The 16,702-nt window shown below is 33.9% G+C and overlaps 1 protein-coding gene and 1 long non-coding RNA gene across 3 annotated transcripts in view; one reads left to right on the top strand and one right to left on the bottom strand.

Annotated features, from left to right (window-relative positions):
- LOC136801976 (uncharacterized) overlaps nucleotides 1–16,702 on the bottom strand; it is a 76,431-nt gene that overhangs the window by 24,500 nt on the left and 35,229 nt on the right. The window lies entirely within an intron of this gene.
- On the top strand, nucleotides 3,735–16,031 carry LOC136801912 (uncharacterized). Of its 2 annotated transcripts, XM_067058592.1 has the most exons (14): nucleotides 3,735–7,356; nucleotides 7,603–7,665; nucleotides 7,944–8,000; nucleotides 12,240–12,433; nucleotides 12,587–12,661; nucleotides 12,792–12,923; nucleotides 13,058–13,156; nucleotides 13,299–13,361; nucleotides 13,575–13,643; nucleotides 13,754–13,795; nucleotides 13,972–14,040; nucleotides 14,370–14,560; nucleotides 14,716–14,875; nucleotides 15,465–16,031. In XM_067058592.1, the coding sequence occupies exons 4-14, from the start codon at nucleotides 12,244–12,246 to the stop codon at nucleotides 15,602–15,604; spliced, it is 1,230 nt and encodes a 409-aa protein (XP_066914693.1). In that variant the 5' UTR covers nucleotides 3,735–7,356; nucleotides 7,603–7,665; nucleotides 7,944–8,000; nucleotides 12,240–12,243; the 3' UTR covers nucleotides 15,605–16,031. The 2 variants fall into 2 exon arrangements, with proteins under 2 accessions (XP_066914693.1, XP_066914694.1); XM_067058593.1 differs by lacking the exons at nucleotides 3,735–7,356; nucleotides 7,603–7,665; nucleotides 7,944–8,000 and having other exon boundaries at nucleotides 12,194–12,433.

Below are 16,702 nucleotides of genomic sequence, written 5' to 3' on the forward strand. Positions count from 1 at the left end.
TCCGGAGAGCAAGCTCAAGAGATTGAAAGACGATGCAAAGCCACACAACAAATACCCGGATCAACTAGTAAGTAATCAATTTGCGGGTTCATATGCATAGCACCCGGAATGGTCATTAATACCCAGAACAGTTCATATCAAGGTAAAACACCTTTTGGACTTAATTATTTTTTGAAAAACTGACTCGATTTTAACATTGATTTTTCAAAGTATTTAATCACATTGTTCTTGGACTATGACAGACATTTGGCGATTGTTGTTTTTCTTATAAGCGTCATCTTTATAAGAAACAAGTCAATATCTTTTTATCAAAGTGATATTGGCTTTCGGCGATTGGTTCTATCAAAGCAACTAGGGGACAGTGCTAAATGACTTATAAGCATCAGCTTTATAAGAACACAATTCATAATTCTCGAAACAATAGATATTAGCTTTCGGCGATTGGTTCTTTTAAAGCAAACATATGATTGTACCTAAAATAGAAACATTTATTTTTCTTATAAGCATCAACTTGATAAGAACACAATTCATAACAAACCAATGATTATTAGCTTTCGGTGATCGGTCTTTCAAAGCAAACATAGGATTGTGCCTAAAAAAGAAACATTTATTTTTCTTATAAGCATTAACTTTATAAAAACACGATTCATAACTCTTAAACCAATGATTATTCGCTTTCGGTGATCGGTTCTTTCAAAGCAAACATAGGATTGTGCCCAAAAGAGAAAATTTATTTTTCTCATAAGCAACATTTTATAAGAACACAATTCATAACTTTTAAACAATATTTGTTAGCTATTGTTTGATAAACTAATGTTAGATTTAGGAAATTCCCTATTTCTTTCGATAGAGCCGTTGCAGAATGCTGATTCCACTTAGAAAAAAAATAATTTCTCTCCTTTTAGAAGAAGTTGAATATTTTGCCTTGGTTTAATTTATAGGGGGGAAATAAAAAAGGCATGTAATTTTTTTAAATATCTTTACCAATCAGTGTCAAAATATTCCTGAAATATATAACATTCTTCAGAATTTAAGTTCGAGTAAGATCCCACCCTATTTCATTGGATAATTCAATCAAATATAATGACTTTGCTCGTAGAACCATGAAAAGGAAAAGGAAGTTTTTTTTATCATAAATTAGTCCATGTATTGGTAAAGACAACCAATATAATTTTACTTTATCTCACTGTAATGTAAAGAAATGCAATCCATATCTACAAAATCAATAAAGCTTACATAGATGCGAGATCTCGAGTCGAGGTTTTATCGAAGATCTCATTAGGTTGTACCGATAAGATAAATAGAAAATCCGAATCTTTTGCTTACCTTGCTAGATGGGTTTGTATCTTTTAAAAGAATTTGGATACTCTTTTTTTTTAAGTTTCAGCCTAAAGATATTCTTAACATGTTCTCCCTTGTTAACTTTGTAATAACTACCGTATTTTTTCAAATAAACGCCCTGGGCGTCTTTTTAATTTTAAGACTTTCAGGAGGGGTGTTTATTCGAGGGTATATACCATTCTACCAAGAGTTATTTGATTCTCATAAAGTAGTTGCTTATAGGAAGAATTACTATGCTCATAATATTATACGCCTTTCCTTGTTTACTTTGTAAGAACTAGATACTGAAAGGTATATGACCATCGATGAAAAGCTATCGATTTTATTCTTATAAAATAGGTGCTTATGAGAAAATTAAATATGCTCATGCGCCGTTCCTTGTTTACTTTGTAAGAGCTAATTACCGAAGGGTATATCACCGTCTATCAAGAGTTATTGATTTGATTCTTATAAAGTATATGCTTATGAGAAAAATGATAATGCTCATATTATGCGCCATCCCTTGTTTACTTTGTAAGAACTAATTACCGAAGGGTAAATGACCGTCTATCAAGAGTTATTGCTTATAAGAAAAATAAATATACACATATTATGCGCCATCCCTTATTTACTTTGTAAAAACTAACAAACGAATGGTATATCACAGTCTATCAAGAGTTATTGATTTGATTCTTATAAAGTATATACTTATAGGAAAAATAATAAACCAGCTGCGCTGGAAGCTCCGGCTTAAGAGATTAAAAGATGTGAAAGATGAGTTTGTTGAGTTAGAACGTTGCCCACAAACTACTCATCAGAACAGATCAGAAAGCAAAGTAATAATTCTATTGCAGAGCGAGTATGAGAAATAATCTTAACGAATATAAAAAAAACAGCTGAAAGTTTAGCTCTTCTAAGTGATTACACATGCACTTTCTTGCCTAAAGAACCAACCCCACCCCACCCCCCACTCATCCTCGACTAAAAAGTTCAAAATTGGAGCTAAACATTTAGGAGTTAATATCTTCAAGTTCTTATAAATTTATTTTTTTCTAAACTTGCCAATAGTGAAGCCATGATGTGCCGTTAATTTGATTGTCCGGATAAAATTTTGGGGAGAAAAATAGCCTATAATTAGAGGCCACGGCTTTTAGCTAAGCATTATTTTTTCTATTGGGATAATTCTTGGAGGAGAGTAGGATAAACCAAATAAAATGGTACAATAGTGTGTATGTAATAAATAGTGGTATATTTGGAAAAAACCTGTTTCGGGTTTGAAAAATCTTCAAAAGGACCGGTCGCCACAGCCAATGAAATTTACGACAAAGTCCAAAAAATATCATTTTCAGTTATAACACTGTGAAAATTTCTCCGATCTTGTTCAAATTTACACAGGAATTGTGTTTTAGTATCCTTTACTGAATTCCCATAGTGATATGTTTGCAAAAAATCTGTGTCGGGTTTGAAAAATCAAAAGTAACGTTCGCCAGCCGCGATAAAATTACGACAAAGTCAAAAACGTTCATTTTCAGCCATAACACTGTGAAAATTTCTCCAGTCTTGTTCAAATTTACACTGGAATTGTGTTTTAGTATCCTTTACTGAATTCTAATAGTGATATGTTTGTAAAAAATCTGTGTCGGGTTTGAAAAATCAAAAGGAACGGTCGCCACCCAGTGGGCACAGAATGTCCGGAGGACGTCCTGAGGACGTCTAAATCAGGTCCGTCCGTCCGCCTCTCGTCCCCGTCCATAATAGACGTCTAAAGGACGTCTCTAGTGGACTCGGTCTTTTCAGGACGTCTTAAGGGCGACTTCTAGACGACTTGATATTTGGATGATTGTGTGGCGCGAAATCCTTCCAAGTTACAAATAAAAGAAACACGGGGGTTCTAATAATGCTTTAACAATTGTTGTAATAATGCTAGCAGGCAAACATTCGAAATTAGGATAAAAATACATTTAAAAAATAACAATTACTTTTCATAGTTAAATTTTTTTTTTGTTTTATTTATTATTTTTATTGCAAAACCTTAAAATGTTTGTTATTTTTACCCCCGGTTATGCTTTTCCAATGTCAAAAAAAGTGCGCGCAAAGGAAATAAAGACAGACGGCAAAAGTCGAAGCTCGAAGAACAAACAACATTTTCATAGAGCATATCAGTTGGATCTTGTCAATCATTTTAGTGCGTATCTGTTGGATCTTGTCAATCAAGCAAATTCTTTTAATAACACAGGTGAGTTTTGATTTCTTTTTTTGTTTCTCAAAGGATAACTTCTGTCTTCAGATAATGTATGTTTTGAAGTTGAAAAGGAACAGTGGAATCCAGTTGAAAAAGAGAGTGGGCAAGTGAGGCAGGCAAATCTATGTTTGCAATGTTTTGTTTGTGGTTGTTGCTTTTGGATGAGGAGCAATGCTTTAAAGTTTCTTACTATCAACTATTTATTAGCTATGTTTATACAGTATCACCCCCTATAGATCTTGGGGAGAGTACGGAGCTCCCTGCCCTGTCCTGTGGGATGATGATGATTAATTATACAATTTATGATGTGGTGGATTGAAAATTGCATTTTAATTGCAATCTATCTTGGATAGAAACTCTCAATGTATTTTCATGTCAGCTGTCCTTCCTTTTATATCCAGTATGCAAATAATCCTCTCATCCATAACTATGATGAGTTTTAATAATAACAGAATTCACAATTTAAAAAACCTTTTTTGCATGACAAACAATGATACTGAACTTATATCGATCGACCCAAGATAGATAGGACAGGGCTCAAGGCAAGAGGGCTGTGTCATATTTAAGGCTTTCTTACTGCAATAATCATTAGCAAGGCCCAAATATTTTGGTGGCGGCAGGTAGGCAAGTCTGGGAAATCCTCTCAATTGCACGCTTATGTTCCGAGGGCGTAAGCGCGCAATTGCATGGTTATAATTTGCGCTCGCTCCCGCCCCGGTTGAAATTGCTTAGGGATTTCAAGGGGTTCAGAATTCTCTAATTTGGGCGAAGGCATGGTTTAACGGGCAATCCATTTTTACGGAATCTTCTTCTACGATAAATTTTGAGTAAAACTGCCTTAGGCTTTTGAAATTCAACAGAGCTTTCGGAAGGAATTGCGTGTCAGAATAATAAAGGGTGCAATTACACGCTTACCGCTTACCGCCCGTTTCAGAACAATTTCGATAAGCATGTAATTACACGCTTAAAAATTCTGTCATTTTGATAACCGTGCAATTGTGCGCTTACGGCCTCGGAACATAAGCGTGCAATTGAGAGGATTTCCCAGACTGTAGGCGTTCAGGCAAAAAGATTCCAAGGTTTTTGAGAATCATGACAGGAACTCATTTTATTTTTTCCGAGGGCGGGTAAAGTGATGCAAAGAGAACAAATTTTAGATGGCCACCATCCAGAGCAATTTTGCTTTCTCCAGATTCTTTCTCGCTTCTCTGCACCTGAAAATCAGCAGAAAATATGATGCTGATGGGTGGCAAACAAATTTTTTGGATTTATATAATATGCAAAAATACAGAGACAAAAAAGCCATGGTTGGATTTAGTTAGAAAGCATGCAAAGCATAGTTTACTCAAAATTTTAAATCCAACAAAGCATCTCTCATAAAGAAATATTACCATTAACGGCTCTAATTTAACTTTTAGAACGATTGGTTGAAACATGCGATTGTTGATATCTGGACTGTAAAGACCTTTTCCAGATCACAATGTCATGTTTAATAATTAAAAATTCAAGCATCAAAACAATGACAAGAAAAAATTTATTACACACTTTTACTAAGGTCTATATGTGATAACACAAGCAATTTAAAAGATATAAAATTCTTGCCAGCGAAAAGCAATCAGTTGGCTATTTATAATTCCAGTAGCCGGCAGATTACCTGCTGATATATAAGGTGGAAAAATTGCAGGCAAAGCAGTGCAATTGTATTTTTATATTTTTATCGGTAGATTGTCGGCTAGTTTTTTCTTGTTGCCAGCAATTTGCAGGCAAAAGTGCCCCTTAGGTCAAAACCTTATCTAAAAATAGATTTTTCACAATTGTTGCCGGCAAACTGTCTACTGGCTTATTGCCGGCAGCAATTGATGAATTGCCAGACTGAACAAGAGTGTTGCTGGCAAAATGCCGATGGATTTGCCGGTATCAGCCGGAAAAAAATAAGTAGTATTTTGAGTTCAGAGTAGTATTTTTTTGGATTAATTGCTAGATGTTGAAAATGTGGAAGCAGAGAAATCTTAAAATACTTTATAGATATCTGTGGCAGAGAGGAATTTTTTACATATTTCGATGCAAAAGCCTATTCAAAGCAAAAGCCAAATTGTATATTTTATAATTTGCTGTTCGCATTAATTCAAATTAAATGCCTCCAGGCTGCTCCAGGTTCAATGCTGGCCGAATTGCCATCCCATGTTTTGTCAGATATTTCCAAGTTAGAACCGTTGATGGTAGATGGCATTAGAACAATAAAAGATTTCATAATTCAAAAAGAAAAACTTTCAAAATATCAAAAGCCTTTTAAGAATTGGTTCTTAAAGACAGCAAATTCTGTTTTGAGGCTATTAACAATTCCACAAAGGAGGTGAAGTACTCAGGCCAAACTTTTAAAACACCCAAATTGAAAGCAGTAATTATGACATCATACCTTCTTTCCCTGTGCAAGAAAATATTAAACCCCCATTTGGATATATGGCGTTTAGCTCACCCTGTTAGTAAAAACAAGTATTTTGCCGCTATAAAAATTTGAATAATCGAAAAAAAATGACTTAACAGTATGAAGATGAGCTGAATTAAGAGCCTTTTAAAGTTGCGGAGCCTGGACTTAAACTTATTCAAATGAAGGTGAATGTATTATGCATTCTGTATTTAATTGAAAGGGCAGCTGACATTGAAAAATGAGGTCAAGTATATTTTTTAATGAACCTGGTAAATCACGCATTTTAGTGCTTTAGTGCCTTGCATGAAGAAATTAGTTGCCTCTGGTGCATGATTTAACTTATTTATACCTAAGGGAAGAAATTTTCACGGGAATCCAATTTTGCGGTTCATCAATATTAAAAATTTTTGCGGGAATTAAATTTCGCTGCTCACTGCAATCTTTGATTTGTTATTTGAATACACATTGTTTTTTTTTTAATAAGAAACACCTTTATAAGGAACTTGAGGCTGAAATTTGACTATGAATCTTAAGGAAATTCACAAACTATATATACATCTATTCGAAATATTGAACAAACAGAATGAAAAAGGACATTAAAAGAATATTTTTTGGGTATTTTTAGGGATAGGGTGACTATATTTTCTATGAAGCTGGACTTGTTTGTTGGTTTGCCGTTGCCCGACCCTAGATTTTGGAGGAGGGTTGGCCAGTTGGAAATTCTTTTTATTATTACAATTTTGTATGGACATAATCAACAACATTTAAGTAATTTTGAAAGGAAAACGGAAGAGCTAGAAGGGAATTCACTTTTCCTAAGCTTAAGATAGAATGAGACAGACAAAATACAGGTTGTGCTTTGAAGGTTTGAAATTTTTGAAGAAAAGAATTTCTCTTCTTTAAAATAGCAATAAATTTTTTTGGATTGGCAGATTTTGAGGTAAGGTCGGTTGGGTGATGGCAATAAGTCCAGCCTGAAAAGTGCTTAGTAATCTAGGGACTATGAAATTTCGCTGTTCACTGATTATGAAAAATTTTGTGGTTCACCTATTTTGAAAAATTTCGCAGGAAGTTAACTTTGCAGACTGCCGATTTTGTAAATCTCTGTGAGAACTTTGGGAATTTTCTTGCTGCAAAAATTTCTTCCCTTAAGGTAACACAACTGTTATGAGTCATTGTTACCAATAAAGGTACTTAGATATCTTGATAAAGGAAGCAAGCAAATTGCACAGGAAGAATCTTGCTCAAAATGCTATTTCCATCACAAGACTTGATTTTCATTATTTATTTTTCCGTAGGATTGTACAAGTTTTCCTGAGTTATTGTGAAATTTCATCGTTCCTGATTTGAACCTTCATCCTTTAAGGTACCTTCTTTACTTTACTTTTTTTCGTTAAAAAATATTTTTAGTAAAGGTCAGAGCAGGTCAGGGATGTTTTATGAACTAATCTAATCCACACCTATTTTTAACTGAAGTTTTTAAGCTATTTACCCCATTATTCTCAGGTACCTAGCAGGCAGACCACCCTAACTTGTTAATTTAAGATTCTTAAGACCTTATAAGCTAGTTTGTTTGATAATAAGCATGTTTTTATTTTTTTTTATTTTTCAGATATACTCTTTGTATCATTGACACCAATAGATTTTGAATTATACCTTATCCAACATTTAGGAGGTGAGTCAATGGATCTTCTTCATTGAAATGTCATCACTCAATGACTACAGATTTTTTTGATTTTTTCTTTAAATTGGTATGTACACTCCTTGATAGTAGGGGCAGTAACTTTAGTAATTATGGGTACTGAAGAACTAATTCTTAAAATTTAGGTGGTGGTACGAAAAAAATGGTCCTTACTTACGTCTGAAACTGGCCCACTTACTCCCCAACCATGAAAATTTTTCTTAATGATCTTAAGGGTTAAATAATAACATGTTTTTGTCTTCTATTTTTAGTTTCTCTCTACATCTTTGACACCAATTGAGTTATCCCTTATCCATCAAGTTAGAAAGGTGAGACAATTTTGTTGATTTTGGTTCAATCAATTTTCTTCTTTAAATGACAGGTGCTGTAACTTGAATATTTTTATTTTGTCTTACTTCAAAAGTGGCTATTCTCTTCAACACATTTTGTAATATCAATTCAAGACAGCCTTAAGCTGCCTTAAGTCCATTTCATTTTGAGATAATCGACTTTAATAAAGAAGGTTTCATTTGCTGATAAAACTTTGAAACAATGCCAGGAGTCCCTTCTTTTGCTATTATGGGAGTATCGTGAATATCTTTTTGTGGATGAAAAGACATTTTAAATAGCTTACTCTAGAGGCTCTAAAATGGCATTTATTGGACTTGTTAAGGTCGTATTGCATTTAACTGAAAATCTTTATACTAAGCAAGTTTCGAGATAAAATTGAGCCTTAAACTGCCTTAAGTCCATCGTCCAATGTGTTGGACTTAAGGCTACACAATTTAGTTGTGATGCTTCATGAAGGCTTTCTAAGACTTTTTTGCCCTACAATTCAGGATGCCAACTTTTCTGATAGGGGTTATTGTCTTAAGTCAATTTTCGAAAAAATGGGCTTAAGTCTATCTTGAATTGATACGGCGATTTATTTATATATAATTTAAAGGAATCTTTGTTTTGGTGTTATTTTACTTGGAATTTTAAATAAACTCGTTATACGTTATACAATCTAAGATTTTACTAGCTCTTGAACTGCTTTTTAGCATTCAAAGAACCTCAAAATGACATGAGTGACAAGAGAAATAGAGAAAGGTGAATACTTTGTTTAAAAGCAATGAGCATTTCTACGATAATGAAGGTCTTATTCTCCTGGATTGGGTCTAAGATAAAAGTTTATTGGTTTTCTTTGAAAGTTCGAGAAACCTTTTAGAAAGCGTGGGCATCAAGGCTTTTTACCGACCAATGTATGAAAATTAGAGTTGTATCTATTAAAAAATGTCACTGATAGCGGCATTTTGAGACGATTTTGAATTTCCAGGAGAGGCAGGGGGGGGTCAGTACTAAAATGTCAGACATATATGAGTACTAAAAGGATTTTCAAGAATTTCTTACATACCACCACCTATTTTTCGAAAATGTTATTTTAGTACACATGTACTAAGATTATTTTGAGCAATTTAACATAGATACCACCCATTTTTTGCCCTTTTATGAGTTTAAATTGGGGTAATTGTTACAAACCTAGTCGAAATTTGGTATTTTAGTACACATGGTACTAAAATTATTTTTGAGCTTTTTTGCAGTACCACCACGTCACTAAATGTCATGATGTCTGAAATTTTAGTACCGACCCCCCCCCCCTGGGAGAGGATGCTTTCAAATTATAGTTAATCTTCAGAACAATCTTTTATAAGAGCTTTTCACTATGGTTGTGATTCATAGTATTGTCGCTTTTAGCTTCTTAGAGACTAAATAGTAACAAAATTGATCATTGCAAACCTAGAAATCTTGCTATTTTCAATTCTTATCAAACTTTGGAAGTAAGAAATTTGTTTCAGCGCTATATTTCAACAATGTTGATTGACTGTTCTAGTAGATTTTTAGTTAATACAGAGCTTAGAATACGAACTTTCAAATTTTAAGGTTGAAATCTTGGAGAGATAGAAGAAGAGGTGTTCAGGCTATCTCAAACGCCATTAATGATTATGGAGGTCATTCTGATTTCGACTCATCTGCTGTCAAGTCAACAGGCGTGGCTGTGGATAATGATGTTGACATGAGTGATAATGACTCTCAGATAGTAGATAGCGTGTCCCCTGATGATGGTGATAACGAGATGTTGGGCTCCCCTGCAGTTTTTGCTGGAGCTTGTGCACAGTCTACAGAATCTTCATCCTCTTCGTCGGAAGCTTCCTCTATTTCCCTGGAGTCAGATTTGGAATGTCTAAATGATGAAATTGATGGTGTTTTGTGTGAGAAATTGAAGACATGGGCACTAAAAAACCACTGCACAAGGGTTTGTGTAAATGAAGTTTTGAGCATTGTTGGCAATCTTGGTTGTAAAGTGCCTAAAGATAAAAGAACACTTCTAAATACGCAAAGAACAATTGTTCAAACCCCTATGGGTCTTGGACATTACATTTATATTGGTGTTGAGAATAGAGTCACTAAACTGTTGGCATATGACAGTAATTTGGATTCTATAACTCTGTTCGTAAACATGGACGGTCTTCCTCTTTTTAAATCAAGCACAATCAACTTATGGCCTATTCTAATTCAGTTCCACACTTTTAAACCGATTTCTGTTGCTTTTTTTTGTGGCAAATCCAAACCTCCTTTTAACGAGTTTATGCATGATTTTGTTGTTGAGATGAGGCATTTGATTAACAATGGTATGACGTTCAACCATGTTCATTATCGCGTATCTTTGTTTTGTTTAACATCTGATGCACCAGCACGGTCTGCCATGAAAGGTATTATTCAACATACCGGTTATCTGCCCTGCGAAAGATGTGATATCAAAGGCGTGCATGTCAAAAACAGAATAGTCTTTGATAGAGATCAAGCAGAAGCCAATGGTGAACGGACTGATGAATTATTTCGCATGAATTTATACGCCATACCTGATGAGGATGGAAAGCGTCATCAAATTGCCATCTCTGAACTGACTGACTTACCTATTGATATGATCAAAGATATAGCTCTTGACCCTATGCACTTGATATTTCTCGGTGTCACCAGGCGGCTGTTGTATTACATCAAAGGATCCTTCCGAAAAATCAAAGCTGGAAAGCTGTCTACCGGTTACTTGAACGGTATTTCTGCTGCTTTAAATGCCTTTAAATTACCGACTGAATTTGCTCGTAAAGCAAGAACGCTGGCCGAGCTAGACAGATGGAAAGCTACTGAACTGAAGTCATTTTTGCTGTACACTGGATTAGTAGTTTTGCGACCCTATCTTTCCTCTCCTACTTTCAAGCACTTTCTTAGCTTTTCCATCGCTATCCGATTGCTCAGTGAAGAAAATGGTGTTATCAGAAATCAAAACATTGGAGCAGCTCGAGGTCTTTTAAAGTATTTCGTTGACAATTGTCATGTTTTTTACGGTGAAACATTTTGTGTTTATAACGTACATAACGTGAAACACCTCCCAGATGACGTGGTTAGATTTCAGTTACCCTTAATGAAATTTTCATGTTTCCAGTTCGAAAACCATCTCCAAAAAATCAAACGTCTTGTTAGGGGAAAAAATAATCCACTCAGTCAAATTGTTAAAAGATGTGATGAGCTAGATGGAAGTTACTATCTTACCAAACCACTTGAATTGAAATATAATCCGAATGGCAAAGACTCTTGGTTCATTGCATTTGATCTAATAGTTCAGTTGAAGGAAATAGGAAACAATGGAACATTTTGGTGTGATACTTATAAACCTGCTAACCTGTCGTCATACTTCAATGCTTTCAACATCGATTCGAAAGAACTTGGAATATACCTATTGAAAGAGAACCTGAAACCATCTCGCGCAAACTTTAAAAGGGAACAGTTACAAAAGAAATGTGTTTGTTTACCATATAAGAACGACTTTGTTATTATTTCAATGTTATAGTCCGTGGTAAATGGCCCCAAAGCGTTTCACTTTTTTTGTGGTAAAAAGATCTTTAATTTTGCATAATTTATACAGAATTTGGGGAAATTTCCCTCTTTTTTTACCATAACAACGCCCATAACTTCTGATCTACAAAAGTTGGAAAATTGTTGTAGTATATTTTTTTGTTCAGTTTGAAGAGCTTTATCCCGTTATAATACAGGTCTTTTTTGATTTTGAAGTTCCCCCAAAAATGATTTTAATTTCATTTCTGAGGCTTCAGAAATCCAAGGGCCATGGCCTATTATTATAGGTCTTGATCTTTAGAGGTTCTATAAATTACCTATAATAAAAATTCATTTTTCTTTTCCATTTTATCTTGTGTTTATTAAATATAAATATATCTAGTCATTTCAAGATTTTTCAAGACTTTTTATCAAGTATTTGCACTAAAAAACCATTACTATTCTTAATTGCCCAATTTTAACCTTATGAAGCTCATTTTAAGTAATTCTTGTTAAGAATTTCCAGAAAAATCGAATCGAATCGAATGAATATAGGTCCTCCCTTTTTGGCTGAGGGTAGGAAGCTAGAGATCTACAGCCAAAGTTTTGCTTTTCTTTGAGCCTGAGAAAAAAGGGACCCTTCAAAGACGTCTTCTGTTTTTTTTTAATTATTACTAATTTTTTATCATTTTTAGCAAAATGTCATATGCTTTGTTCAAGTATTTTGAAAAAAATGGTCAGCACCGGGAGTGCGTTGCGCCAACACAATGGATAAAAGAAAGCAAACTTTACTGGCCAAAATATGCTGCTCGTCAATTGGCTTTAGAAATGGCACCCTTAGACGAAACTTGGCCCTCTTATCCCATACACGAGATAAAGAAATATCACGGTATTGATACAATTCCCTTTTCTCTGTTTTGAAAAAGATCTTTGGAACTCTCGTGTTCGGTGCATTCTTCCGCCTCTTTTATAACCTCTTAAAATAATGTGATTTTTCTTTCAACAGCCATTTTTAAATTTAAACGTTTGATTTATTTTCCAGACGACTACAATTATCTTAATGACTGCTGCTATACCACCACCGAAGATGAGAGTCCAGTCAAAAAAAAAACCGATGGTCAGTATATATTAAAACATAGTTCAAGTATCAAGTTTCGTACATTTGCCCTTGTGCATTTGTATTGTTTCTGAAAAATCATGATGGTTAGTAATAATTAATGTCGATTTGCGTATTTCTTTTGGTTTAGAATCACCGAAAAGAGCTTCAAGCCCAAATTTCAATATTTCAGGCAGCTACGCCAATTCGTTTAGCAGGCCGACCCTACCTGGCGCTTGTAGAACGCAATCTCAGGTGCAGTCACCTACAGTTTCAATGAAAAGTAAGTTTAACCAGAATATTTAGAATATGGACCCTTCTCCTGTTTAGTAATTTTCAAAAAAAATTTTAGCTGTTAAAAGGAAAGTCCTCTCTTTATTTTGCTTTAAATTGTCTTTTAAATCATTTTTACCATAGGAAAAAGAGACGATACTATCGTTCGCTCCAGTTTTTCTCCGGCAGCCACATGCACCGAAAGTAATAGCTTTATACCACTGGCGTCAATAATAAACGCAGGTATTTTTTATTCGAAAATTTTACTATAGGTACTATCCAATCTTTTCGCATCTTTTACTCAGATTGCACTATTTCATTACTCCAGACAATTCTTGTTTTTTGACGGTATTTTCAGCTGATAATAACTTATTTTGGCTTTCAGATAACAGTTTCAATCCAGACGACTGTATATCTCCATATGACCTTCTCGGCAAATCTGGATCAGGTATGTTAGTCACCTTAGTTAGTCAGTGATTATTCCGAGTAAAAAATCGATCAAATAATATCACTAAACCGGATTAAACAATTTTCGAAGAATGTTTATAAAAAAATATCCATTTTAATGGCGATGGAGTAATACTTGAATTTTTCTCTGCTTATTATTCTTTACATTCTTTTATTTATTTTTATTCAGCATACATTTACATATTTTTCATAGCTTCTCACTCACAGTCACCACGACAATCGCCGAACTGTGCACGAAATAATGGCGCTATGAAAAAAAAACGTAAAAAAAATATATTTTTTTTTATTAGCAATTTCAGTACCGAATATTTTCAAAGCAGCCCTGTTCAGAAAGCTCGAGCTTATCCTAGTTTGTTTTTTTTTTACTTTTAGATGCAAACTTCATTGTTCCTGAAACCAATGATCAACGACCTTGTAAGTCTTTTTTAAATTAAGCACAGATGATTTTTTTGTTTTTTTCTTGTGAGTGAAGAATTCTTTTGCCTTGATCAATGCTTCCTGATTTTTTTTTACTTTCTGGGAAGGACTTGACAGATATTTTGTTGAGATAGAGAAACATACTATACTATTTTTTTAATTTCTTTTTGCAGCGACACAGAAAAAATGCCACTCAAAATATGGAGATGGCGGAAAGGACTTCAAAGAAATGTCGAATAAACGTAAGTTTTCAAGCTCAATATTACATTCTTGTTTTGTACAAAGAAATAAAGTCCATTCGCTTTGAGTATGCACACGTTTTTTCTACAACGTGGGAAACAATCTCAAAGGAAGTAAGTCTAATTACGATGACACGGTTTCTACATGGTAGCTAAAACGAGTGCACACTTAAAGCGAATGTACTCTAGTTTGGTTGGATTTACATAAAAGCAAGAGTATAGAGTATAGTCATTCATGCGGGCTCCAGACATTCGGTAAGAAAATGAGCAAGAGTGTAACCCACCCTTTGTTTCCATATCACATCAGACTAATTATTACACTTTTTTTTCAGAATATCAATATTCCGTCATGATGGAGTTGCAAGTTTTGAAACGAAATCAAAACAGAATTCTCGCCATCCTGGAAAACCAAGAAACAAGCCCTTCAGAACAGACACTTGAGCCACCAGAACCATTGGATACGATGGAAGAATTCGATATCGAGGAAGAAAAACTCAAAACACACGATAAGAGAGTGATAAAGGTAAAAATAATCAATACTTTTTATATACCTTTTCAATACCTCGATCTTCTTTTTACCCGACAACTTCACGTTTCACAGTAGGCCCTCGTGAAATTTTTTTATTTCTTGTGAAAATATATAGTAATTAATGTATTATTTTGAATTTTATCTTGTAGCGAAAAATGATCAAGCAAATAGGTGGCAAAGACATCCGTCAAGCAATCCGCTTAGCACTCGACAGCATGATGTCGAGAAGACTACAAAGCAAGTTTTCAAAGTCGGGCTTGCAGAAAAAAAGAAAATTTAAAGGCACTTATCATTATAAATGCTTAGAGGGTAAGACATATTTTATCTTATTTTATCCAAACTTTTATCCTTAAATAGTTAAGTATAATAATTCCGTCATAGTTAAATTCACTGTTGATGTAGACTTTGATCGTCAGAACTTCGGCTTTACATTTTAGTATACTTTAAGAGAATAAATTAGTTAATGAGAATTGGCCCTAATTTGCATTACATATTCACTTCCGCATATCCTAAAATTGGCCAATTCGCATTAATCTATTCCCTTATATTAAATTAGCTGTGACAATTAGTTCTGCAAGGCATGAATTTTTGAGGTGTCATTCGCATTATTGTATTCCGCATTAATCTATTATGGGGGGGGTTTTCACTTTTACGGTACGACGGTATTGGGCCTTTTTTTCCCCGGTAAATCGGTATTACCAGAAAAAAACGACGGGATTACGGTATTTCATTTTCTACCGGTATCGGTATTTAGGTAATTCGGCTTCTTTTATCGACGGTACTACGGTATTTGACCCAAATTTTTGTCGGTATGACGGTATTTGAGACCCCTGAAAACCCCCCCCTATTATTGCATTAATGTATTCCCTTATTAAGGTATTTTGTTTTATTTCAACAGCTGTGCTGCTTCTAAAGTACGAACAATTCGATATTGATAAAGAAGTTGGGGATATCATTAAACGAGCCAATGACAAACCAAAGAATGCTGGTACTGACGATGGAAACCAATCGGATCACGAAAACAGCCCTATTTCATAAATACATGTTTTATTATAAGCATAAATGAAAATGAAATCACTATGCTTATTTTACCGAAGAAAAGCGAGATTGATTTTGTCTATAGATTTTTCTATCACTAAATTGAGTGCAAATATAGCAATCTCTCAATTCACTAAATTTTTCCAAGGTTCATTTAAAATGACAAAAGCTCACTGATATGCTCAATTTTTCACCAAATCCAAGTCTTAGTATGCTTATAAACGTTATGCTTGTAAAAAAACATGTATGTTATATTTCATAAATATTACTTCGAATAAACACCCCTTTCTTTAAACGTCCTCTCAAGAAAACGCCTTCCCTCTAGGAGGGGCGTTTATTTGCAACAGGTGGCTGTAAGAAAAATATCACGAAAGAAAACTTAAATATATAATAATTGTACTCTTTAGTGCTCGAACTCGTTTGACTCTCTTTTACATCCCTAAATTGACATACGTGCACTCAAATAAAAATGAAAAGGGAAATAAAGTTCCCATTCACTTAAATAAGGCGGCCTTGGTTATGAATAATTTAATAAACGCCCCTCCTAAAAACCAAAAAAGGGCGTTTATTTGAAGTAATACGGTTAATAAAATTCAAAGATTATATTTTAATAGTGTAATATATCATAGTATTTCGAATTGAACATTTCTATCTCTTTAATTATTTATTCCTCTCAAAAATATTTATAAAATATTCAAACAAATCTTTCCATTTATTCGAAGTAATACGGTTAATAAAATTCAAAGAATATATTTTAATAGTGTAATATATCATAGTATTTCGAATTGTACATTTCGATCTCTTTATTATTTATTCTTCTCGAAAATATTTATAAAATATTCAAACAAATCTTTCCATTTTAATTTAAAACCCAGATTCTTCATATATTTTTATTCGGTGAAAATATTCTTTGAAATCCTTGTTGACATATTTATAAAAACCAATAAAATTATAACAAGAAATAAAAATTTTGACCATGCTAATGTCACAATCAAGAAGCTTAAAAAAGAGAATACGACTCCATAGAGACGACTAAATAAGGTCATCCCGCACGTTTTAATCACGTCTGAAAAACGTCCAAAGGACGTCCAAATACAA

The sequence above is a fragment of the Clytia hemisphaerica genome, unplaced genomic scaffold (assembly GCF_902728285.1).
Source record: "Clytia hemisphaerica strain Z4C2 unplaced genomic scaffold, Clytia hemisphaerica genome assembly, whole genome shotgun sequence".
NCBI classification, from domain to species: Eukaryota; Metazoa; Cnidaria; class Hydrozoa; order Leptothecata; family Clytiidae; genus Clytia; species Clytia hemisphaerica.